Source organism: Gossypium hirsutum, chromosome D10 (genome assembly GCF_007990345.1).
Source record: "Gossypium hirsutum isolate 1008001.06 chromosome D10, Gossypium_hirsutum_v2.1, whole genome shotgun sequence".
Classification (NCBI taxonomy): Eukaryota; Viridiplantae; Streptophyta; class Magnoliopsida; order Malvales; family Malvaceae; genus Gossypium; species Gossypium hirsutum.
This window is the reverse complement of record NC_053446.1, coordinates 48,780,671-48,806,095: the sequence shown is the minus strand read 5'-3', so window position 1 is coordinate 48,806,095 and position 25,425 is coordinate 48,780,671. Positions and strand designations below refer to the sequence as shown.

The following is a 25,425-nucleotide window of genomic DNA, read 5'->3' as shown; positions in this document are numbered from 1 at the left end:
GTTGCCTTTACCTCTCAAGTTGTTTCGACGAATGCAACTGACTCAGATAACTCAAGTGATAATGATACTGAGTCTACTGGTGATTTCTTGTTGTCCTACAAAACTATGTTGGATAAATGGGACCAGGTGTGCAAGGTACACGAAAGACCCACTAATGAAAATTCCTTACTGAAATTAGAGAATCAGAAGCTAATGAAACATATCAAGGAAAATGATTCTCTCTTAAATGTCAAAACAGACGAATTAGAAGTAGCATTGAAGGAGTTGTCTACTACTCAATCTTTCTTGAAGAAGCCAGGATCTAACAATGATAATGTAACACCTAACAAATTTCGATATGACATGTGGTGTAATTTTGGGCTTGAAAACAAGAAACTTATGAGAAAAATTATGGAATAACTTGGATAAGAAATTTTATGGAAGGATTTTGATATTGGACATGGAGATATGTGAGAAGAATTGCAAAAGTGGAAATTTAACAAAAATGACTAAATTGTAAATTTTAAAGAGTACCAGGACTTATGTGCAAATTATTCAAAAATGGAAAATAACAATTATTATGGCTCACTTAACTTGAAATGGATTAGGAATGAGGTGTGGTGAGATGAAAATTACTTTTGGGACTAAATTTAAAAAATCAAATAGTATAAGGACTAAATTTTAGTTTTCATTTTTCATTGAGAAAAGGGAAAATTATAATTCTCACCACTCAAGGAATTATATTTAGAGGTTAATAAGAATTAAGGACTTGGATTGGCTTAACTATTGAGTTTTGAGAACAATGAGGATTTCTAAATTGAATTTTTGATTAATAAACAACATTTTTATCACATGTTAATTTTGTTTTAACTTGTCGATCCATGTGATATTATTTTATAACAGTAAAATAATTAAAAGGATAAGAATAATCTTGTCGACCCATTGGTAGAAGGGCTTAGAGTTATGGACACAAGTGAGTTAGAATGCCTTAATGTGCTATTTCGAACACTTATACTGCAACAAGTGCCCAAGACTCAAGAAACTACACTATTTTGAGTCTTTTTCACTTTTCAAGGTCCCTTTTGGGTCTCTAACAACTCCAACACCCTGACCATCTTCAAAATGGTTTTAAATTTTCTCTAAATTTGTTTTGATTGGTAAAAACTTGGATCAATATATAACTATCGGATTTTAACTAGTATCACGAAGGTTAGTTTCGAAGTCGAATGTTGTAAATTTAGTTAGTAAAATTATGGACAGAAGGATTTACGTGTCTAGTATGAAAATATGTTATTGGGCAGTCAAATAATTAAATTAAGATAATCGTTAGTTTTAATACAAGTTGTAAAAATGCAATCGCTAAAAGTGTTAATTTAGAAAACACAAGAGGGCTTAAATGACAATTAAGCAAAAGACATAATGGTTATTTGACCATTAATTCTTCTTGAGGTAGTGGGGTACTATAATGAAATCCACTATCATTATCTTATAATTTATAATGTATAATAATCTTTGATTAACTAACCAAACATCATTAATTAAGCTTAATCTTACATTAATTAAATTATATATATATTACATGAGAAAGTGAGAGAGAGAATGTTTATCGTCTTCTCCATTTTTTCCATCCCAACTTAGGAAGGAAAGAAAGAAAAGCTTTCATATATCCATAACCATTGTCGTCCAAATTCATTAAGATATACAAGGTTTTCTTTTGAATTTTTTTTATTTTCATGATCCTTGAAGATTAATTAAGTAGACCCATGCCTTAAATTCTTCAATTATCAATTGTTTTTCAAGTTATTAATAAAGGAATTTGATGAAGTTAAACTTAGTAGACATAGATTTATGGATAATAAGCTTTGATCATGTTAGAACTAAGTTAGAAAGTGGTGAAAAGAGTTGGATTTGATTAGAAATTCAACTAAACTGGTAATTAGTTTTATGAAATTAGGGACTAAATTGAATAAATTGATAGATTTTAAGAAAACATGCTATAGATTAAAAGTAAAAGGTCCCCAATGATAGAATATGAAATTGGATTTTAATTTGATACCTAATATTGAGATATACGAGTGATTCGAATATTTAGATAAAAAAGGACTTATTTCTAAAGGATTTAATTGTTCTTGGTTGGTAGTTATATCTTTGATAATTATAAACTAATATCATTTTTATAATTGTATTATCGTGCGTAGCAAATGATGAGGTTAAATCATCAAGGGTTAAAGGCGAAGGTGAACAACAGATAGAAAAATCAGTTTGTGCTTTTATAATCACTTTCGATAAATCGTTCATAGTCTAGTAAGTCATTAATAACACATATGAAAGGAATATCAAGGAAGTTGTATCTCTCCCCGAAAGTATGTTGATGATTTGATATCGTAAATGTCGAAATAAAGTTATGAATGATTGAATTATTTTTTATACGTGTGTGCACATATATGTATGATATAAATGTATTTATATCAGTTACAGTGATGATTATGATGCTATTACCTTGTTACACGATTTTAGATGTAATTCGGGTATAGTTGACATGCCATAGGGTCATTGTTATTAGTTGAATAGGTACTAAAAGCCATCTTTGTTGGGTAACCCAAGGTGGTACAATAAAATAGCTCCAATTCCCTAAGGTTCATGAGAAAATACTAAATTATCATTTCCAGGCAATCTAGGATGGTAGAATAAAACATTCTGGACAAATACAAAAAGCTACCATTATTGGGCAACCCGGGGTGCTATAATAATACAGTCTCAATTCCTAGAGGGTTGAGGACTCACTCGTTATATAGATCCGAGTATCCATCCTAACGTTTATCATTGATTAATAGGGGCTGAAATAAATAAGTGTTGGAATGATATTGTATAACATGTTGAAATATGGAAAAACAATGTGATATGAGATTATTGTTGGGAAATGTGCCCATATTGTAGTAAACATGTAACTGTTTTCTATGTATTTGAATGATGAATAAATAAATAAAGTTAATTTCACATTTCACTACTATATCTTTTATTTTTTTGTCTTTCATATTTTGCATACGTAGCAAAATTGTGACAAGCAAATGTTAGCTCATGGATTGTCTAAGTTCAAACTGATGATAAGTGACATTGTAAGAATGTTTACAATGCGTGAATGACAACTTACTTCAATAGATAATCTAAACAAATCCATAATCCTATAAAAGAATCAAAGTGAGCATTTGATTCAAATACTTAGAAGAATTATTATGTCGTCTAGAATTCCAATTAGGGATAGTCTTGGCTATCGGAGCAGTTGACTCCACGAGTAGAGACATAAATGTACTCATTAGAAGGATGATACATTGGATTGGACCCAATTTGAATTAATTTTAAACCCGTTTTTGAATTAATTCACTTGTGACGTTCATGATGTGACTTACCTAAATCCTGAGTTAGCCACTGACCATATGTATGTAACTTATGTGCTTTGATATAAGTGGAGGCCTATGCTTTAAAGATGATTGAGCTGATAGCCGGTATGTTGGGTACATGACTTGTGTATGTCATGAATTTACTAGAAACAATGGAATTCATAGCTCGATTACAGAGTTAATGATATCCTCTCATTATCATTGTGTAGATTGATAAATATGGAATGTGACCATAGGTTGCTCGTTCTCGAAGGAGCAATTTATCATATCCATTAGTTGACAGTGATCATATTAATCATTAAGAAGAAACAATGGTGATAATAAGATAAAATAGGAATGTATTGAGTGAACAAATTTAACTCAAAGGAATCAAGGATACCAGATGAGGGTGACACACACATGGCAAGGTCATTGGACAAAGTAGTTGGATGAATTGCTTTTGTAAAGAGTATACAATAAGGAATTTTCAATTATGGTACTTCTTGTGGATTGACTCCATGATTTAGTAAATTGCAAATTATCGAAACGATGCTTTTGGGCATAATTTCATTTAACGCGAGCTCAACAAAAGCTTAATTGAACTACATTTGAATAAGAAGAAAATTTTACAGCTTTGGAAATAATTTAATTTAGTCAATTTATTCGATGTGGAATTAAATTAGGTGGTTACGAGAATTGGTCAACTAGATAATTTGATTAAAGAATTTTCTTGAAAAATTAATTTGGAAAATTTTAGTGATTTTTGGGAAAATTAATTTTGATCAAGTAAAATATATATGGTGTTTCTGAAAATTAATTTTCAAGTTAGACAATTGGTACAATGGGTAATTGAATTTGAAAATTGGACCCAATATCAAAAATTGAACCCATGAACCAAAACTCGAGAACAAAACTCAAAAATTGTTTTAACCGGGCCTTGTGTACGAAATTAGGTCGATGGTCTAGCCATTGGTTGGACTGGACTGGTCGGGCCGTCACTAGCTCGGATTGAACTAGCAGCAGTTGAACCAGCCAGGCCCATTCGGGGAAAACAATGTCAATTTGGGTGTTAGGGAAGTTGTGCCGGCAGTGGCACCGCCGAGCACGATGGCTACAACAACGGTGATCCTATGGCCAACAAATGGTCAGCAACGATGGTTCTTCGGTGGTAGAGTAGTGGAAAATTAGACTCCTAGTGGGAATCTATTGGGTAATTTGATTTAAAATCAACTTTTCCAAATATAATATTGTTCTAATGAATTTAATATTAAAGTTAATTTAATATTTATCTATATATTATTATGAGATATTAAATTTACTTTAATATTTATATAGATAGTATTTTATTAATTTAATATTATTATAAGATATTAAATTAAATTTAATATTTATCTAGATAATATTTTATTAATTTAATATTAATGTGATTAATTCAAATCCTAGTTGAACTATCTCTAAACTCTCCTTATATAAAGAGAAAATGAGTCATTATTCTCATACACTTGAATTTAAGAAAAGTTCTAGAGAGAAAATTCTCTAAAGAAATTATATAAGAAAATTTCTAGATATATTCTTGTTTTTTTACAACTTGACCCTATAAGTCTAGAAAATTTACGAAATTACCCCACTAATAATTTTTTGAAAAAATTTCTGATGCGAAGCGAGCCTACACTTGGTAGACGTGAGCTTGAAAATAGCGGAAAAAACTACTCGGTCGAAGCGTTCATCCTAGATGAATCATAAATGTATAATTTTGATTAAGTGTATATTACTTTAGATACCACAACCAAGTTCTTATTTTTGAAAAAAAATTAAAACTGTAGTTTTCCCTTAAACCTATTTTCCGTTGCGTTTTTCAAATCCGATTTTCCAACAATTATGACATAATGAGATGAATCTTGAATGAGAAAGTTTGGGAATGATGTGATTTTTTATTTGGTGATAAGTAGAAATAGTGTAAATTAATGTAGTTGATATATTATTTTACATGTTTGTTTTAGTTTAATTTAACATATTGAATTTGAATTATATTAGCACTATTGAGTATTCAATACTAAGCATACAATTATGTTTGTTTCCATGCACAGGTCTCAAATGTGAGTAGATGCAAGTTTTGAGTAGTCAAACATTCAACTCAATGACTTTGCTCAATATCCATTTACTACTTCTTTTGCATGTGTATTTGAGTTAGAGTTACATGGCATGTACCTAGGGCATTTATGACATGGAATTGAGTGTGAATTTTGGTATGTTAGTTTTCTTAGTTAATATGATTTTGAAAGTGGTAATAGGTTGCTTGAATAAGGATACATGAATTTCTATAATTTGGTGGTGTTTGATTGTATGTATTTGTGTCAAATTGAGAATTGGAGATTGAGGTAAATTTTAGGTATATTTATGATACAAATTGGTATGTTTTGAACGATTGAAATTGAGCATTTTGGGTCATTTTACCATTAAGTATCAAGATAGGAAGATCATGTTTCGAGACTTCAAGAATGAAATAGTACTATTTGATTTGTTGAAAATAGCCTAGCTCTCAAGACTACTCTTTTAAGTCTTGAGACAATTGAATGTATGTCTCGAGATAGAGTGGCCTTTGTCTTGAGACAAGGAAACATCAAACCTAAATAAGAGTTGCTATGTTCCAAGTCTTGAGACAAGAACCCCTTGTCTCGAGACATTCAAACATCAAAGCAAAAATAAGGAAACAAGGGAGGTCTGTCCCGAATAGACCTTGCCTTGAGACATGTATTCAAATGTCTCAAAACATGTTAATTTTTTAAATGAAAATTAGTACAAATAAATATGGTTTGTCTCAAGACGTGGAGATCCTTATCTCGAGATATAATGTTAGAATTTGGAATTTGAGTTTGGTTTCGAATCCAAACTCTTAACTCAACCTCGTATAATTTCGTAACATAATAAATTAACGTCTTAGACATTAAGAATGGATGTGTATGAAAATGTTGGATGAATAAAAGGTTTCATATGAGATTTGTTCTCTGAATGTTATGATTATCTAGTAAGATAGTCTGAATTACTTCAACAACATAACATGACATCATACATTCAGATCCAAATGTTTCTATACTTTAAAGTTTGATAAAACTCTTATTTCCCTCAACTCAAACGACTCCGCTTTAAGCCGATAAGCCTTAAACATTTGGTTTATGAACCAAATGAGTCCTAACATGTTTTCTATGACCCAAAATGATTTCAAAATTGTATATTACTCTTTCTTGAACATTAAAAATTGTTTTAAATAAATTCTATAAGGTTAAGAAATGGTGTTTATCAACGAAAAATTTTGACTATGACTTGGAGTGTGCTCTGGTAGAACCTTCCATCCATATCGTATGTTAGGATGGGTAAAGGGTTTTACGTACAAGCTAGATGAGATACTTGCAGTTGGTAGAAGAGACCTTGGAGGGTGCTTTTATTTGGGCTTGAATGGTTTATTTTTACAGCAAGAAGTAGCCCCTGATCTCATTATCTACAACAAAGGATGAGTATCTAGCTGCAAGAAGCAATTATGGATGAGGCAAATGCTTAAAGAGTTTGGAATGGCATTCCCAATTGCAATTGCTTACTACGAAAAACACATTAAAGAATCTTATGTTTCATTCAAGGATCAATCATATCAATGTAAGACATCATTTCATCAAGGAGTTAGCAGAGAATGAAACCATTAAATTGAAGTATGTATCCTTTCAGAATCAATTGGAAAACATATTTACAAAGAATATTTAAGTTGTCAGGTTTGAAAGTTAGAGAAATTATGTTCGATTTTGCTAAGTTTAGCTTGGCACCCAAGGCAAGGCACTAAAACTCTTTTTCCCGGTGTCAATTTTCCTTTAATTACTTTTGAGTAATTTTTAGTTCCAAATTTTATTTTTTGGAGGGTTGTTTTTGCACTAAAATATTTGTTTCTGTAATTTTGGGGGGAAATATTTGGTGAAAATTTGAGTATTTATTTCACAAGATTGAGTTGCATTTCTTATTAAACTCTCTTGATAGAGCTTCCTACCCTTAAGAAACCTAATTCTCTCTTATTCTTAACTTAAAAATCTCTAATTTAGGAAGCCTTATTCTATAAGAAAGCCTTACCACTATCGCAAGAAATCTATGGCACGAGTCAAGCAAGCCAAACCCCTTAGTCTTACCACCATTGAGAAATCTATATCGAGATCATATTCTCCAAATCCTCTAATCCATATAAGATGAAACATTGAGTCTAGTGAAGGAACTTCTTATATGGTACCTTAAATCAAACCACAAAGCTCGGCAATTTAAGAACCTCTTTTGGATGCTTTGTCAATTACAACTAAGTAAGGAAATGCAATTGAAGGTAATCCTCCTACTGGTGTTGAACCACTAGTTGATGAAGATTTTTATGCATCTTATTATTCTACATTTGAAAAGACTATTTGAACGAAGAATGTGGAGAATTTTGAGGAAGGTATGGAAGCCATGTCAGATAAGAAAACTACTGAGATATAGGAAAAGATTGATATACTATTGTTTGAATCACCTCATCCTAATCAAGGCACACTACTTGATCAGATTGCTGAAACAGTCACTCAAAAAAGTCTTACTAAGGTTGATCCAGATGCCCAACAATTCATTGAGAAAGTTGTTTCTGCTAAAGAAAGATGTGAGCCAATTATAAGAAATGATGGTGACATTGCAAAGCGTGATGTAGTTGTTACCTTAATTTGCAATTGGTCATATATCTCAAATAAGAATAAGGGCATCTTTCATTAAGGAAATCAGAGCAAAATATTCTAGGAAGAAAGTTATTAGTATAGGGGATGAGCCTTTCATCCCTAAGGTTCCAAAGAATAAAAGGGAAAAGAAAAGGAGAAAGCATTTAACCTTGTAGAAATTGATTTTGACTTTTATGATAATGTGCATTTCACACCTGAAACTGGTAAACACATAACCAAGATGCCAAATGCTCCATCATCTACCAAAAAGAGAAACTAGAAGATGAAAGCTCCCAATGATGCTTAGCCCAAACCAATGCAACCTAAGCCTAAGTTCTCATACCTTTCTGTGCTAAATGATTGAAGATTGAGGCTAAAAAGTCTTCATATATGTGAGAAATATCTAGGAGAGTGGGTTCTATGAGAACAACATTAACATATTCATGGAGTAGAACCAACTCCTCTTTTTTGTATCTTGTGTTTAACCTTTTGTGAACAATGTGGTCATGGAAATATTTTTCAAACCTTTAGAAATCCATAAAGGATCCAAACAATGAGTGTAGTTCTATGTGAGGGGTCACTTTTTCACTTTCAGTCCTGGTGTAATTAGTAGTTTTCTTCATTATCATAGTGTGAATGATGATAAGTTCTCTATTGGCGATTATTTCCTATTGCGAAGTGACCATCCATGCATTGGTGAACCCATACCATAAGACTGTGAGCTCTCCAAATATGCGAGCTCACCCAAAATTACAAGCTCACCAAGACTGCGAGCTTTCCAATAGTGAGAGATCATGAAAGCTGTGAAGTCTCCAAAAGTGTGATCTATGTTAGGCGAGCTTACATATGCAAGCCTTTACTTTGCAACTTGCCAACTTGCACTAAAACAATGATAATTTTTGATAAGATGTTTTGGTTGCTGATTAGACTGAAATCAACCAATGAAGAAGCAAGTTGAATCAATCAAGTTCCAAGATTAGTCAAGTTGTAATTATTTTATTATTTTTCATAGCTTATTTAAGCATACTTGTTAATGTAAACTTTGTAACAATTTTTTAAGTAACGAAACAATTGATCACAAGTTTATTTCTCTATTTTTTTATCTTTTTTTTTTGCTTCTGTTTCAATTATTTCTTCATCAAATATCAAACAATTGGTATCTAGAGCTGTAATACCCCTAACCCGTCTCCGTATACAAATTAGAGCTACGGAGCATTATCGTACAATCGAAAAACATTTACCTTCATAACATTAAATAACTTAAACATGTAATAAATCATTCAATCATATGCATTTTGTCCCTAAATTGAGCCTTTGAGGATCTAAAAATAGCTTAGAACCAATTTGGGACCAAATTGAAACAAAATAGAAGTTTTAAGAAAATGTTGCAAAAATTGGTAAGCAGGGGTCACACTGCCGTGCAACATAGCCCAGGTCGTGTAACATTCAAGCAAAGGGACACACAGCTGTGTCCCAACTCGTGTCCTCACCTGTGTAACTCATTGAGATGCCACACACGTCCGTGTGCTAGGCTGTGTAACTCACTGACTTGAAACACTAAGAAATTCCAAATGACACACGGCCGTGTTGCCAAGCCGTGTGATAGCCCGTGTCCCAAGCCGTTTGAACCCGAAATTTACCTAAAACTCAAGCCATTACAAGCCCATTTCATGCATAAATAACCAGTTTATTTGGGCACACATTCAAGGGTTTAAACATCATTCAAACATACCTAAACATGCCATTTCAAAAATCCTAATTCATCTAACCAATATGCTATTCAAAGGCACCACAATATACTAAAACATCACTTGCCAAAACAAGTCAATATTGCATATGTCCAAGCATAATAACTTAGTTCAATTAACTACCATGCATGACTATTTGCAAGCCATCAAAACATACTAAAAGAACCTTATTTACAAGTACTTAAAAGTGACCAAAAGACATAATTTGGTAAGGCATTAAAGTGCACCAAACCAACATAACTTCCAAAAGCTTGAACATACCAAAACATACATTACAAGGAATCCTATACATGTCATTATTAACCTAGCCAAAATCCTCAAAAACTACCAAAATGATTGTTGGATAGTGTGATAGGTCTCCGACGAGCTTCTAACTGATCGAGTTCCTAATTATCTATAAAACAAAGGAAAGTAACTGTGTAAGCAATCGGTGCTTAGTAAGCTCGTATAAACTTTAAACATAACTTACCATTTCATTAATACAAGTCATAGATTAGGCATAATCCATTACCAATACCATAAGCTTAGTATAAGCCTATATAACATCATCAAACTCACAAGTTAGTACATTTGTTCATGATACAAATGAATTTAACAATAAGATAAGTATATTTCCATATGTAATTACATCATTTAGCTCATAAATCTTTTCATAAGATCATGATTCACTCCATTTGAATACTTACCATTTTATTTCCTTTTCTTACCCATTGAACCATCTAGAATTACATCAGATACTCGGGAAAGCTCACACATAGTGTGCCTTTACATATAACAGTAACCTTTCCTTTACATCAATGCTCACAGGAGGTGTGAAATGGGCCTGCTCACACGAGCTGTGGGTCAAAATGTAAGCTACACGATGTTGCTCGCATGAGTTGTGGAGAATGCGCAACAAATGTATGACCTCAGCCATCCGTAGGACATTCAAGACCAGGACCCGAAACGTGAAAACCCTAATGACATGTCATTTGTATCCTAAGAATTCTTAAGGTCCAAACAGGACTCTTTATCCGTCAATTCATCATATCATCGATACATTTATAATCCAATTTATTTATATTACAACAAAATAGTAAATATTTAATTTAACTAATATTAAAACAATCATAATTCATACGAACTTACCTTGATAACTAGGGAGTAGAAGTAGAACCAAATACTAAGGCCGAATGTGGTTTATCTTGATCTAAATAGATAATTTCAATCAATTAAGTACTTCTAGTATTCAATTTAATCCATAGTTCATATTTATACAAATCTATGAATTTATCTGTAAGATTTTAACTTTTCATAATTTAGTCCTTAATCTCATAACTTGAATATAACTCCTTTTAACCCAAACCCAACTTAATCAATGTTACAAGGGACCTTGAAAAATGCATAATTACCAACAATTCACAACAAAACCCTTGGATTTATACCTTTAACAATTTAATCCCTATTTCAAAAATTCATCAAAAATCATTTCACAAAACATGTTTATTTAACAACAAAGACAAATAATCCATCAACTAACATTAAAACACACTCAAAAACACTTAAGGCAAGTCCCTCAACCTTTAAAATTTTTGCAAATTAACCCCTGGGCTAGCTAGATTAAGCTAAAACGAACTCAAAAAACATAAAAATCATTAAAAACGGGACACAAAATCATACCATACATGGAAGAATTCAAAACCAAAGCTTTCCTCATCTTCAATGGAAATTTTTAGTTCAAACATAAGAAAAGAAAAAAGATAATAGCTTCTTTTCCTTTTAATTAACTTGATATTTTAACCTAATTATCAAATTACCATATTAACCAAGGTTCACAGATGACGAGGGAATAGTAGTTGATAAATGTTAGACGAGATTTTGAAAACCTCAAGATGAAGGAAGCTGAGACTGTAAAGTAATATTCAAATCAAATCATGACAGTGGTGAACCAAATAAGACTACTAGGGGATCAGTTTACAGACAATCGAGTAGTTGAGAAGGTGATTATCATACTTCCTGAGAGATATGAATTAAAGATATCCTCAGTGGAGGATTCACGAGACCTATCAACCACCTCACTCTCTGAATTTATTAATGCTCTATATGCTTAAGAAAAAGAAGGAAAGGTCAAAGAAAGACAGTGTAAATAAGAAATATTCACCGTGCTCACACGATAAGAAGTTGGGTTACCTTGAGAAATTATGTTGGTTCATGTAACACCCCTAATCCATCTCAATCACCGAATTAGGGTTACGAAAGTTACTATACAAAACGAAACAAATAATTCAACTTAATTATAATTTCCAATATTACATTTCAGTTATATCAAACATACATTTGGGCCTTAAATCAAGCTATCAGAGCCCTAAAAATGATTTAAAAGTAATCCGGGATCGATTTGATTAAATCAAAAAATTTTGAGAAAAAGGTGAAAAATTGTAAAAATAGGGGTCACACGTCCGTGTAGCCAGGCCATGTGATATAACCCAGACCGTGTGACTCCAGACATGGCCGTGTGGCTATCCGAATGCTCGTGTGACTACTCCACATGCTCGTGTGGGCAAACCGTGTAACTCTCTATAACCGTGTGGGTTAGGGTCACATGGCTGTTTCTCCTGGCCGTGTAACTCTCTGTGCTCTTGTGAACCAACCTGCACCCAAAATTTTTAAGACGCAAATAGCTCGTGTCCTAGGTCGTGCGTTCCATAATTAGCCCCTAAAACAAGCCATTTTAGGATCAAACCTTGTCCAACAAGCTACTCCATTTGCACACACACACAATGGCCCTAAACACACTTGAAACATTCATAACATACCAATTCAATCAACTTACATCTTCTAACCAATATGCCATCCAAAGACACCTCACCTAATACTAAAACAAAATTCATTAAGAACAAAGCTATAATGCCACTACTCAATAAAAAAACTTAGATAAAATAGCTACCTAATGTCAACCATTATCAATCTATTTCACCATTCAAAATAAGTATACCAACTACACCATATATGCATCCAACCATTTACAAAAGTAACCAAAACACACAAAAGCATAAATGACATTAAACTCGATACATACATTCCCACATCCTCACACCAATCAAATATATCAACCATATATAAACATACCTCAAGCCATATATTACAAAGTACTTAAATATGACCAAAGGACATAAACTTTCCAAAGCACTATAAGTCCAAACAAACAAAATATATACACAAAAGGCATATTCATACCAAGTTTATCATTAGCTTATTCAAAAACTTCCATTATAAAAAGTCCTATACATGTCATTTATAACCATAGCTAAAATAACCAAAAACTACCAAAGTGATTGTTGGATAGTGTGATAAGGCTTCGATAAGGTTTCAACCGATTAAGCTTCTGATGATCTATAAAACAGAGGAAAAACAAAGACATAAGCAACTAGTGCTTAGTAAGCTCGTATAAAATCTAACATAAACTTACCTTTTAAAACTGAATTTATAAAATATGCATAACATCATTAGCATGCTCATAAGCTTAATAAACTCCTATTTACACCACCAAACTTATAACTTCGTAAGTTCATACATGATTCATATAACTTCAACCATGTCATGAGTGAATTTCCATATACATACCATTCATCACATATTTATTTAGTTCCCTTTCAATCCATTTACATTCATCAAATTTATCTTTTTATAAGATTATGAAAAATCATCAATTTGTATACATGTCTTTCCATTAACCTTTACTTACCCGTTGAACCATCTAGAATATCATCAGATACTCGAGAATGCTTACACATAATGTGCCTTTTCATGTAATCGTAGCATTTCATTTTCACTAGTGCTCACACGAGCTGTAAAATCGGCCTGCTCACATGAGTTGCGGGTCAAAATTTTAGCTACACGATGCTGCTCACATGAGCTGTAGAGAATTTATAATAAATGTAGGACCTCAGCCATCGCTAAGACATTCAAGACCAGCACCTAAAATCGTATAACCTCAATGACATGTCATTTGTATCCTAAGAATTCTTAAGGTTCAAATAAAATTACTTAACCATCAATTGTTCAAAACATCTTGATATTTCTGAGTCAAATTATATTCAACATATTATAACAAATAATCAAATAAAACTATAATTAATAAGATTATAATTCATATGAACTTACCTTAAACACCACGGTTGTTTTAGCTAAGTCGAAACTAATCTGAGATTTTTGCTTTTCCTCAACTCAAGTCTGATTGATTCTTTTCTTAATCTAAATAATAATTTAATTCAATTAAGTACTTCAAATAACTTCAATTATTCAATTCAACCTATAATCCATATTCAGATAAAATTATGAAATTACCCCTAATATTTTAACTTTTATACAAGTTAATCAATAAACCCAAAACTTGCAAATTTATCATTTTTGGCTAAAATCTTTGTTAGTCGATTTTCATCCCAGGCTCATCTCAGCCCATAGTTTTCCTTATTTCATAATTTACTATTTTAACAAACAACCCTTAAACCTTAAATTCTCTAAAAATCACTCAACAAAACATGTTCATTTAATAATAAAAATTAATAATCTATCAATTAACATAAAAACACATTCAAACTCAACCATGGCAAGTCCCCCAACCTTTAATAAATTTTCAAATTAACCATTGGGCTAAGTAGTTAAAGCTAAAACGAGTTTAGAAACATAAAAATCATTAAAAACAGGGTTCAATTACATACCATGCACAAAAGTTGAGCTTGGTTGAATGCTTTAAGTGAACAAAAATGGAGAATCAGTTTCCAACATTCAAAACAAAGAAGATGATGACTTTTACCTACTAAATTTTATGTTTATTTACTATTTTACTAACTTACCCTGATTATTAATTAAAAATTTCAAGTATACCTTACTCATAACAATCCACTAATATATAACATGATTTAATTACCATTTAAGTCCATTAGTTTTCCTTTCCATAGCCAATTAGCCCATCTAACTAATAGAATTCAACTTTTATACATTTATCAATTTAGTCCTTCTCACCTATTTAACCTTTTAAACTTTAAAAGTTCTCAACAAAAATTTAATATGACTCCAATATAACCCCATTAACTTTGAATAAATGCTAAAATATTTAATCACTTATCAGAATTATGGTCTCAAAACCACTATTTCCAATACCGTCGAAAACGGGTTGTTATAGTTCAGACCTAATGCCCTAATGCCCAATGAAAAAATTGCAAGTAGTTTAGCCATGAAGAAAGAGTGTGTAAGAATAAGGGGCATGCATAATAACAAAACACTCAAGCATAGACTACTGAAGCAAGTCAAGAAGAATTGATGTTCGCAGCCTCGTGCAAAGCCCAGTTCGCAAAACCATGCTAACCCTCCTACGAAGCCAAGTTCGCGGCACCATGGGAACCCTTTAACAAAGAATTAAAGAACTAACTTGTTGAAAGTGGTTGTACAAGTCACATAAATGTTGCTGCAAGCATCTTTAAGAGCATTGACAAAAGGTTCCACTCCAAAGTGAAAGTTGGAAATGGCCAGTACATCGAAGTAGTAGGAAAGGGTGATTTTTTTACTAAAACCCCATCAGGTACTAAACTTGTCGTAGATGTTTGTTTAGTTCTTGACATAGATCAAAATATGCTAACTATAGGTTAGTTGTTGATAAAAAAATATTTTGTAGTATTCAAGGACAAAATTTTTTTAATCTTGATCCAAGTGGATACGAGCTCATATCAGCAAAGATGAAAACTAGAATCCTTAAGCCAAATGTCCATGAATAACTTGGTTGAAAACTTATCGAGTATGGTTGATCATGAAGATGTGTGCGAAGTGTGCCAACTTGAAAAATAAGCGAGGCTTCCATTTCTTGTAAACAGAGCATGGCGATCCAATGAAAAGTTGCACTTAGTACATACTGACATTTGAGGACCCATGAAAACTAATTTGCGAAATGGAAGTAGGTACTTTGTGTTGTTTATCGATGACTGTACAAGGTTTTGTTGGGTGTACTTAATGAATAACAAGTCTGAGGTGGATGAAATCTTTTTAAAGTTTAAAGTTTAAAGTCATGGTTGAAAATCAATTAAAATGACAAGGTCAAATAATGGGGTAGAAGACACTTTAGAAAAGTTTCAAAGATTCTGCGAAGAGGCTGGTGTTCATCATCAGTTAAATAATGTGTATACTCCACAACATAATGGAGTAAATGAACTAAAAAATAGAACAGTGATGAATATGGCTCACAGCATGTTTTTGAAAGCGAAGTACCAAATGAATTATGGGCAGAAGTAGTAAACATTGTTGTTTACTTGCTAAATAGATTGTAAACCAAAGCTGTTGAAGGGAAAACACTATTTAAATCCTGGTATGATTTTAAACCCTCTATCTCACACTTAAGGGTGTTTGTTTGCAGTTTTTTTGTTCATGTTCTAGGGGCAAAAAGAAACAAACTAGACAAAAGATTGTAACCAGGAATTTCTATTGGATATTCCAGTATTAAGAAAGGTTATAAAATTTATAACCCTTTTCTCCAAAAAGGTGAATATAAGCAGAGATGTGAAATTTGATAAAGGGAGAAACTGGAAGTAGAATACAATAGAGGAAGAGATGTGTGAACAAGAGGGACAGGAAATTAATCAATAACACATTGGAGATCAAACTAAAGATGATGCATTTGATGACCATCCAGTACGAGGGACCAGGTTGATCACCGATGTCTATCAAAGATACTGCTGAATAAGTTTATAGTAGATTACTATTTGGGTAAGCCCCCACAAATGTAGGAAGTTTTCAAACTGCACAACCAAATTTTGGTATCCATATTTTAATTTAGGTTTAATATAACATTTGGTACCCGAACTTGACATTTTTTTTCTAATTTGGTATCAAAGCTTTTTTCAGTCCAATTTAGTACTTGAACTTGATACTTTTTTCTTAAATTGATACCTAAACTTGACACTTTTTCTTAATTTGGCACCTATCCTTTTATTCAATTTAATACCTAAACTTTATACTTTTTTCCTAATTTGACACCTAAAATTTTTTACAGTCAATTTAGTACCTAAAAGGCAAAATCAACAAATTCTCAATTTAAATCCGAATAATTAAATATTAAACTTGATTAAAGAACAATCATGTGAAAGTTTTGCATAATCCTAAAGAATATATATATGTATATATTGTTGGGTAAAAGAAAGGTGCCAAACAAATTTGGGAGAATAATTTTTCTTTTTAGCTTTTGGGTTTTGGATGGAGAGGTATTCTTTATGGTTTTCTGTATCTACTAAAGTTATAGACAAAGCTAAATATGTATGATTTCACTCTTTTCTCGTAAGAGGAAAAAAGAACACAAAATAAAAGAGAAAGAGAGCAGCAAGTTGTACAATGCCTATACTGATATTATTTTTATATTTTAATTATTTTTCGTATTATTTTGTATCTTTTAATGGTGTTTCAAGTTGTAAGATGCTTTGTACCTCAATATTCCAAAAACACAATAATATGATATGCCACGATCCGTCCTCGCATGCATTGCATTCTCTTTATATAATTATGTTCTTTTTGTGTGTGTGTGTGTGTGTACCTATAAAAGTTGACATTCTTTACCCAAATCGTGGTCCTTATTCGATCTGTCCCTCATCTTATCATCCACGCACATATACTATCATCATTAATATATATACATTAATCTCAAGTATCCACAAAATATGATAATCCATGCTTACAAATAAATATGTAATGTTTCAAATTTCTCAAACATATATCATATACGTAATATGTTATGTCTAAAAATGATAAATTGTGTTTAAAATTAAATGGTTTAATATATATATAATATGAGTAAAAGCCTTATAGAAACTTCAGTATTAGGAGTCAAATTACATTTTGCCCCTGCTACTAAAAAATGGGCAAACTAGTCCCTGTAGACTAGATTAAAGAACAAATTGGTCTTTTCTGTTAAAAATTTCATCCATTTGTAATGTCAAAAGCTGGCGTGGTTGACGGAATAACTAAACAGTGACATGCCACGTGTACCTCATACTGACGTACAAGAACCAATTTGTAATAGCATAAATGGATGAAATTTTTAACAGAATGACCAAAGTGCTCTTTGATCTAATGTACTGGGACTAATTTTCTCATTTTTTTTAAGTAGAATGGATAAAATACAATCTGATTTCTAATACCATGATACTTTTACCATGAGGTGTTCTTTTACTAATTAAAGATTGTTTATATTGTGCATATGACTGAACTATGACGAATGATTTTGTGAAGTTTGGTCTGTTTTACCTATAAACCTCATTAAATGAAATAAACCGCCCTTAAAAAATATGGCTCTTGGCCTTCCAATTGGGTCGCTATTATGTATGTGTGTGTGTGTGGTATATATGTTTTTTAGGTTATGTTTACGTGCAGGAAGAACATTACCTTGACATGAAAATTACTTATCATAAAAAAGTATATATGTATATGTATGAAATACGTATACTTTTACATTATAAATAATAATAATAAGATTCCAATGAAAAATAAAGTGAAGAAACTTTCTTATTCTGTTGGACGACGATGATGGGATTTTTTTTAGAATATATCTATATAAACGTTGATGAATATTTAGGAAGGAGAGCTGATTGATTATCTTTATCAACCATACTGATCTGATCGACCATAGATTCTGTTCCATATTTATTTTATATGGAAAAATAAAAATATATTTAGAATGGATAAAATTTAGGACCTCATGACCTTAATTAGGGCATTTATCTATGTTTCCTTCGCTTTCTACGTACGGCCACTTTTATTGGAAAAACAAATAATAAATAATAACCGTGTGATTCTGGAAGTGACGAGTGAGATCCAAAAATCTCTCACACAAAAGAAGTTTCTGCATAATTGTTTTATATGTTATGTAATCAACAGCTGAGCTCGAATATTAGTAAAGTTGAATTCGAGTTAAATTCAAAAAGCTAAATCGAATATCTATTTTTAAGTTTGTTCAACTTGAGATGTAATGAAGTCTTCAAGTTCAATTAGGTTTTTGTTTTATTATTTTTTTTGTACTCAAACTCAATTAAGCCCATATGCATTCAAGTTTGAGCTTCACTCTTGAGATTAATAATATATTAATGGCAATAACTTAATTTAATATTATAAAAAGTTAAAATAATATTAAAAATGAAATACTGAAATAACTTAATTTAATATTATAAAAAGTTAAAATCATATTAAAAATGAAATACTCAAAACGCTTGCTAGTAATAGAATCTAGTATTACTAAGTTCGAATTTGGCTTGACCAATAGTTCAATTTACTTGAACTTGAGATTTGTTCAATAATTACCGAATTAAATTTAAATTTTTTACAAATCTAACTCGAGCAACTTATGAGTAATATATCATTTAAACCTCCAGTCATTTTTTTTAGAGTTTGCAAAAATATTTTTTAATTCGATATTTAAAAGAATATATTCATTTTACTTTTATTAAAAAATTCGATCAGTGACAATATTATATATGTGTGTGAGAGAGAGGGAGAGAGAAAATCTAAAATCTAACACTAAATAAACTTCAAGTTCAAATTTGGAGATTGTGGTAGCAACAAGAAAGAGACAAACAAGAAAAGAAATAAAAGGTCCCAATTGGATAAATCAAACTGCTTTTTCCAACTCATTATATGCCTCCTTGATAGGAACAGCTCCACATAAATTCAAACCCCAATATATGAATTATACGAACATTAAAGAAAAATATAGTATAGATTTTAAAGAGTTTCAATGATCTAATTCAAGCTTTCCATGAACATATCCAGTAAATTTATGAAAAGTTACGTGAATGATAATGAATTTTTAAGGTTTATGACAAATCCAAAATGTTAATGTATATATAAACAGCAGTGTTTTTATTTAAAAAAAAAAAAGATTACGGTTTTGAAGATAATGTGAGTATTTGAATTAAATCAGCAAAGGAATGATGTGGTGAAAATTATTAATAATAAGAATAATGTTTCACCATACAAAAGACACGAAAATGATTTTCTTTTTATGTGGAAAACGTCCATATCAATAATTATGATTTTATGTATGGATAAATTTTTAATAATTTGTTCATTCACAACAAAATATTTTCTTTATGCGGTGATAAACAAAACATGTTTTTTTTGAGAGATTCGTGATGGTGCATTTCCTTTTTCAATTCCAATGCTGAAATCCTTTTATCGCTTTCACTTATGATCTAATCCAACATTTCTCTCATGTTTTCCTTTTCATTTTCCATTTCTTGCCGACCAAACGCCACGTTCCTAACAAAACCCTATAAATACCAGCGCCTGTTGAGCATTCGAAGCACCTCACAATCGCAACCAACATCCAGCTCTTATTAGCCTTTTAACTTGCAAAACCCTAGCTATCATTTCTTCTACTCTCCTTACCTATCATTTGGCATTGTTTCCCACATTATCGAATGGAGAGAGTGACAAAGTTGGCATCCGAGAAGCCGGTGGTGATTTTCAGCAAGAGTTCGTGTTGCATGTCCCACACCATCAAAACCCTTTTCTACGACTTCGGGGTTAACCCTGCTATACACGAGCTCGATGAAATCTCCGGAGGACGTGAAATTGAACAAGCTCTCTTGAGGCTCGGTTGTAATCCTTCCGTTCCGGCTGTCTTCATTGGTGGTGAACTAGTTGGTGGAGCTAATGAGATCATGAGTCTTCATCTTAGTCGATCCCTAATTCCAATGCTTAGACGAGTTGGAGGCCTTTGGGTTTAATCCCAAAATTAATTCACTAACTTGCATGCTAAGACACTAATAAAGTTGTGATTATAATATACCCATACATATACACATATATGTAGTCACATATAACGTCTAAAACATATATATGTAGTCACATAAATTAGATGCATGAGAGTATAGATTTCAGGTCTAATTTACAGTAGGATGTATTGAGCTCTACTGTATAAGATCTTCTTAGTGAGTATGTACGTTATCTTATTGGTAATGTACTAATTATGTTTTTTTTTGGAGTAATATATAAAAGTTACGAGCTACTTTAATATTTATTTTGTTATTATTCTAAATTTTTACAAACAATACGATAAAAAACTATCTTCAATTTATTTGAGTCTACTCATTTTCTAAATCAATTTAAGATAATCTTTTGTTGACACTATTGCATTTGCATGAGAAGAATCTTGGTCAAGTACATATGATGCAATGTATAAACTCTGAAGTACGTAAATGGATGTATGAAATCCGATTAAAATGGACTTTGAGTTGTTGATGGCTAAGGTAAACTACAATAGTTATTTAATTATTCACAAAACCGAAATAACTAGTTATAGTAGGCATGAAGGAGCTAAATGAAATACGTTCTTTTTATACATATGTTTATAAAGCACTTACGTAAGTTTTAATTTTTAAATGAGAGGGGGATAAGCAAAAATATACCAATTGAAATAATAAGTTCAATTGAAATTTTTTGCTTCATCAATCATTATAAACAGTATTCACAAAAATAGAGCTGTAGGACAAGAGTAGAAAAGAAGAGTTTTTGTTCTAGTCATTTTCTTCAAAAGGTAACTATTTGATCACTACTATTTTTGAAATATATTTCTTCATTTAATTGTTAATTGGTAGCACTTTTCTATTTGGTATAATAACAAATTTAATTATTAACTCTTATATTTTTTTTTATCAATTTAGCCTTGTTTCTATATAAAATTAATAAAAAAATTCTTTTTAAAATTGGCTTAAATAAAAAATTGGCCACCAAACTATAACACTTTTCTCATATAAGTACCTAAATTTCTTTTTTATCAAAAGTGATACCTAAACTTTGATTCCGTTACTACTTTTGGTATAGACTATTTGTTCGGTTTGAAAAAATTCTCAAAACCACAAAGCAATTTTAATTAAATAAAAAATTAATTTAATTTGATAGTTTTCCTTCCCTCTTCTCCCCACGTTTCTTCTTCTCCTTCCCTCACCCACCTTCACAGCTGCTCCTCGCTACTGTTCTTGCACCAAGCTCCCATCCCCCATCCCTTTTCGCACCAGTTCGATCTTCCAGGCGTATATCACGCAAATAACCGCCACTCCTTCATGCTTCAATTACTGTTGCCCTGACCGGTCCACTGCACCTCCAGTGTATCACACAGCACCCAAGCACCCCTGCTGCCAACTTCGCTCCAACGACCAGCTGTTGTTGCACTGCACAGCTCCATCCCACCACGTCCCTTGCACCACCAGCCTTTAGTCCACGCCACTTTTCAATACATTTTTTATTCGCATAATCATCATGGTATGTTCAAATGATTGGATTGTGCCTGAATATACATGGTTTTAATTATCTTACATTAACTATAAACCACAAATCTGGTCACATTGCAGAGATTATGCATGGACAAATCGCCCACCTACTATTCTACCCACTCTAAAGAATATCATTCAAAATGGAGTGAGCGCCTTGATGTAAGCAAGTTTTTTTAAAGTTCTTTTTAATTTCACGCATATATATATATATGTCAGTAGATAAAGGGGAAATTAAGTGAATTTTCAGCTTATAATTGATTATATGTAAGATGCAAAAACATTCGATAATAATTATAAAATTGAGGAATAAATTTGTTATTACATTAATTAAAACTGTACCAACCTTAGTCCACCAAAAAATTCAAATCATTTGTGATCAAATAATTACTTTTCAAAATTAAGTGATCAAAACGAAAACTTATGCATAGTTAAGTGACCATTGGTATAATACCGTAGTTTACCCAGAAATATGGATTTTGAATGGCCAAGAACATACCGAAAAGCAATAACAAAAAATAAGACATAATGACTTAGTTGTCCCTTCAATTTAACAAAAAATTATTTTAGCCCTTCATTTAATTTTTCGTTTTTTTTACTCCATAAAATTGCATTATTTGTTAAATCACCTCAAAATGGATGTAAAATGTAACACTCCAAAACTCAACCTAGAAGTTACGACCAGATACCGAAGAATTACATCAACTCATTCAAAGCTTCAATTCAAATCAAACTCAATGCATGTTTTGAAAATATAAAATTTTGGCAGAATGCCCATCATGATTAGAAAAATCGAAGTTCAAAAACACTTATTTAAAACTCAAAATACACATTCAAGATCGCACGTTTTGAAACTACTAACGATAGAAAATAATTTCCAGTATTAAAACAATCATTCCTTACAAATCATATATTTTATTTTCAGAAAATGCTTAAATGATTACTTAACCTTGCAGCAGAACATTTTCAAAATTTATTTTAATTTTGAAAATCGAAATCTAATTTGTTAGCTCATGTGATTTGGAGTTTAATGCTCAAAACTATTAAATGTCGAAGAATGAAACAAAAACCAAGCCCAGGCCCAAAAATGGATTACAGTCCAAAAATAATTAAATCATAAACCCAAAGATATTTTATCTGGTAACCAATTCAAGCTCCCACACATCGTCCGATCCTAAGCTAAAAGTTAACCTGAAATGTATTAAACAAACAAATGAGCTATGAGCCTAGTGTGTGTCTCAACCCACAAGCATAAATTTTATTTAACAAGCACACATAAATATGATCACAAAATTTTACTTTAACGTACCAATAACATATCAGAATGTTGTATTACCAGAAACATATATTAGATCATAATGTTATATTTTTGAAACATATTTCGGATCGGAATATCATATTTTCAAAAACATAAATCAGACCAAATGTCATGTTTTGGAAACACATATATCATATCAGCATGTCATATTAGACCAGAACAAATGCAGACACGGATCCTACCCCATCTGCTACACACCAACTTCATCCAACCAATCACACCAATTAGGATTTCAAGAGTCCATCCATCCAGTCACACCGGGTCGTGGTGGTATGCCACTGATAATAGTGATTGCAGTTTAACCGCCGAAAATGCAGTAATACTACTAGAAAACACTTCCTCCAACAAATCAGAATCCACCCCAATGCATTTGCAAAATCATGTTAACATGCATACGTGTCACATAAGTTGTATGCACGCATACATAAACATATATAATTCAGAATGTAACTTACATGTAATTTATACATATCACAGCATATAATATTACATGGTCGGATCGGATAGCTTATCAGAACAGATAACAGAATATGAATAACACATATACAAAATAGTCATGCTTAACTCATAGCAGATCATGTCGCATTATTATATTTATCGAAATTTATTTAACTTACTTCCTACACTTACCCATGTTTGTTTTACTGTCATTTATGCTTTTCTAGACCTTCATAATGCCTCTAAACCCAAATTCGGAGTCCTTTAGTCAGCCCCTAATTGGGCCTACCCATACTGTCTGCATTTCACATGACCCTGTTCCCCACACGGCCTACTTGATTTCACACAGTCGTGTGCCCTACACGGTCTACCACATGGCTTGGCACACGGCCGTGTGGTGCTGGGCAATTTAAAAAACAACCCCTATTTAGCATTTTATACGAGTTTCAAGCGATAAATCGGGTTAGTTTCACACACTAAAAAGCTGTTGAATGTCGACACACCACAACAATGTTAAAACTGCACACGACATTCGTATCCAAACCTAATTAGCAACTATCCAACGATGACAAAGAACGAATATAATATTTAAACACTTAAACCAAACCTCTAAAACGACATTAGAGGACTTACCCCAAAACTCCAGTCGAAGAAAGAAAAGAAAAAAAAATAGCAACTAAGCTAATGGCGAACAATTGTGTGCCTCATGAACTTCTCCTACCAAGGAAATCGCATAATTAATTCTGAATGCTCAAGAACAATAACTCCAATGTTCTTATCAACACAAATTAAATAACCTCACCACCTAAAAACACACATACTAACTTACCTAAGACGATAACCAAACTTCTTGTCCCCAACACAACTCAACAACAAAATTGTTAAGATGGAGTCTAGATGAAAACAGAACGGCACAAGGGACAGAAATTTTGGCGTCTAGATGAAATCAAAATGGAGTAGCAATTCAACAAAAAAAAAGGAGTAAAATAAATTGTTGCAATTATAAGAATAATAAAACAAAAGGAAGGTGAATAAGCCAATAGGAGAGGGAAAGAAAATAAAATAAAATAAAAATACAACATGTTAAAAGCTACATGAAGAAAACAAACGTGAATTGGGGTTGGGGGTAGTGGATGGTTAAAGGGTGAGACAATTTAAGGATTTAGATAAAATTTAAACAAAAATTAAATTCTTATTTTAATTCAAATCCTAACCACAAAAATGACACAGCAAGGAAAATAAAAATATTTCCATTTTGCACACGTAGGGATTCAAACACAAAATCAAAGGGTAAACTAAAGCCTTACCACTGAAGCAACAAGCTCATTTTTTCCAAACTTGCACAGTAATTAAATTTGAGTCATTTGTTCAGAGATAAAGATAGGGAAAAAAATTAACAAAAAATTCAAAGAGAAAGATTTGACCACAGGACCTTAAACACACATCAAAAGCACTTAACCACTAAAAAATCAATTTACTTAACAAATTTTCACGATCATAACTAAAATTCAGGACATGACCACTTTCACATTTCACTGATCCAATTTCTTCAAACTCGGTTTTTGAGATGTG

General features: G+C 31.8%; 1 protein-coding gene across 1 annotated transcript; it reads left to right on the top strand.

Annotated features, from left to right (window-relative positions):
• Nucleotides 1–20,146: 20,146 nt before the first annotated feature.
• LOC107915974 (monothiol glutaredoxin-S2) lies at nt 20,147–20,691 on the top strand. Its single transcript, XM_016845148.2, has one exon. It carries the CDS (start codon nt 20,247–20,249, stop codon nt 20,553–20,555), a length of 309 nt encoding a protein of 102 aa, XP_016700637.1. The 5' UTR covers nt 20,147–20,246; the 3' UTR covers nt 20,556–20,691.
• The last annotated feature ends 4,734 nt before the right edge of the window (nt 20,692–25,425 follow it).

Bases quoted from the DNA above. Each gene is read 5' to 3' on its own strand.
- LOC107915974 (XM_016845148.2), top strand. From the start codon at position 20,247: ATGGAGAGAGTGACAAAGTTGGCATCCGAGAAGCCGGTGGTGATTTTC.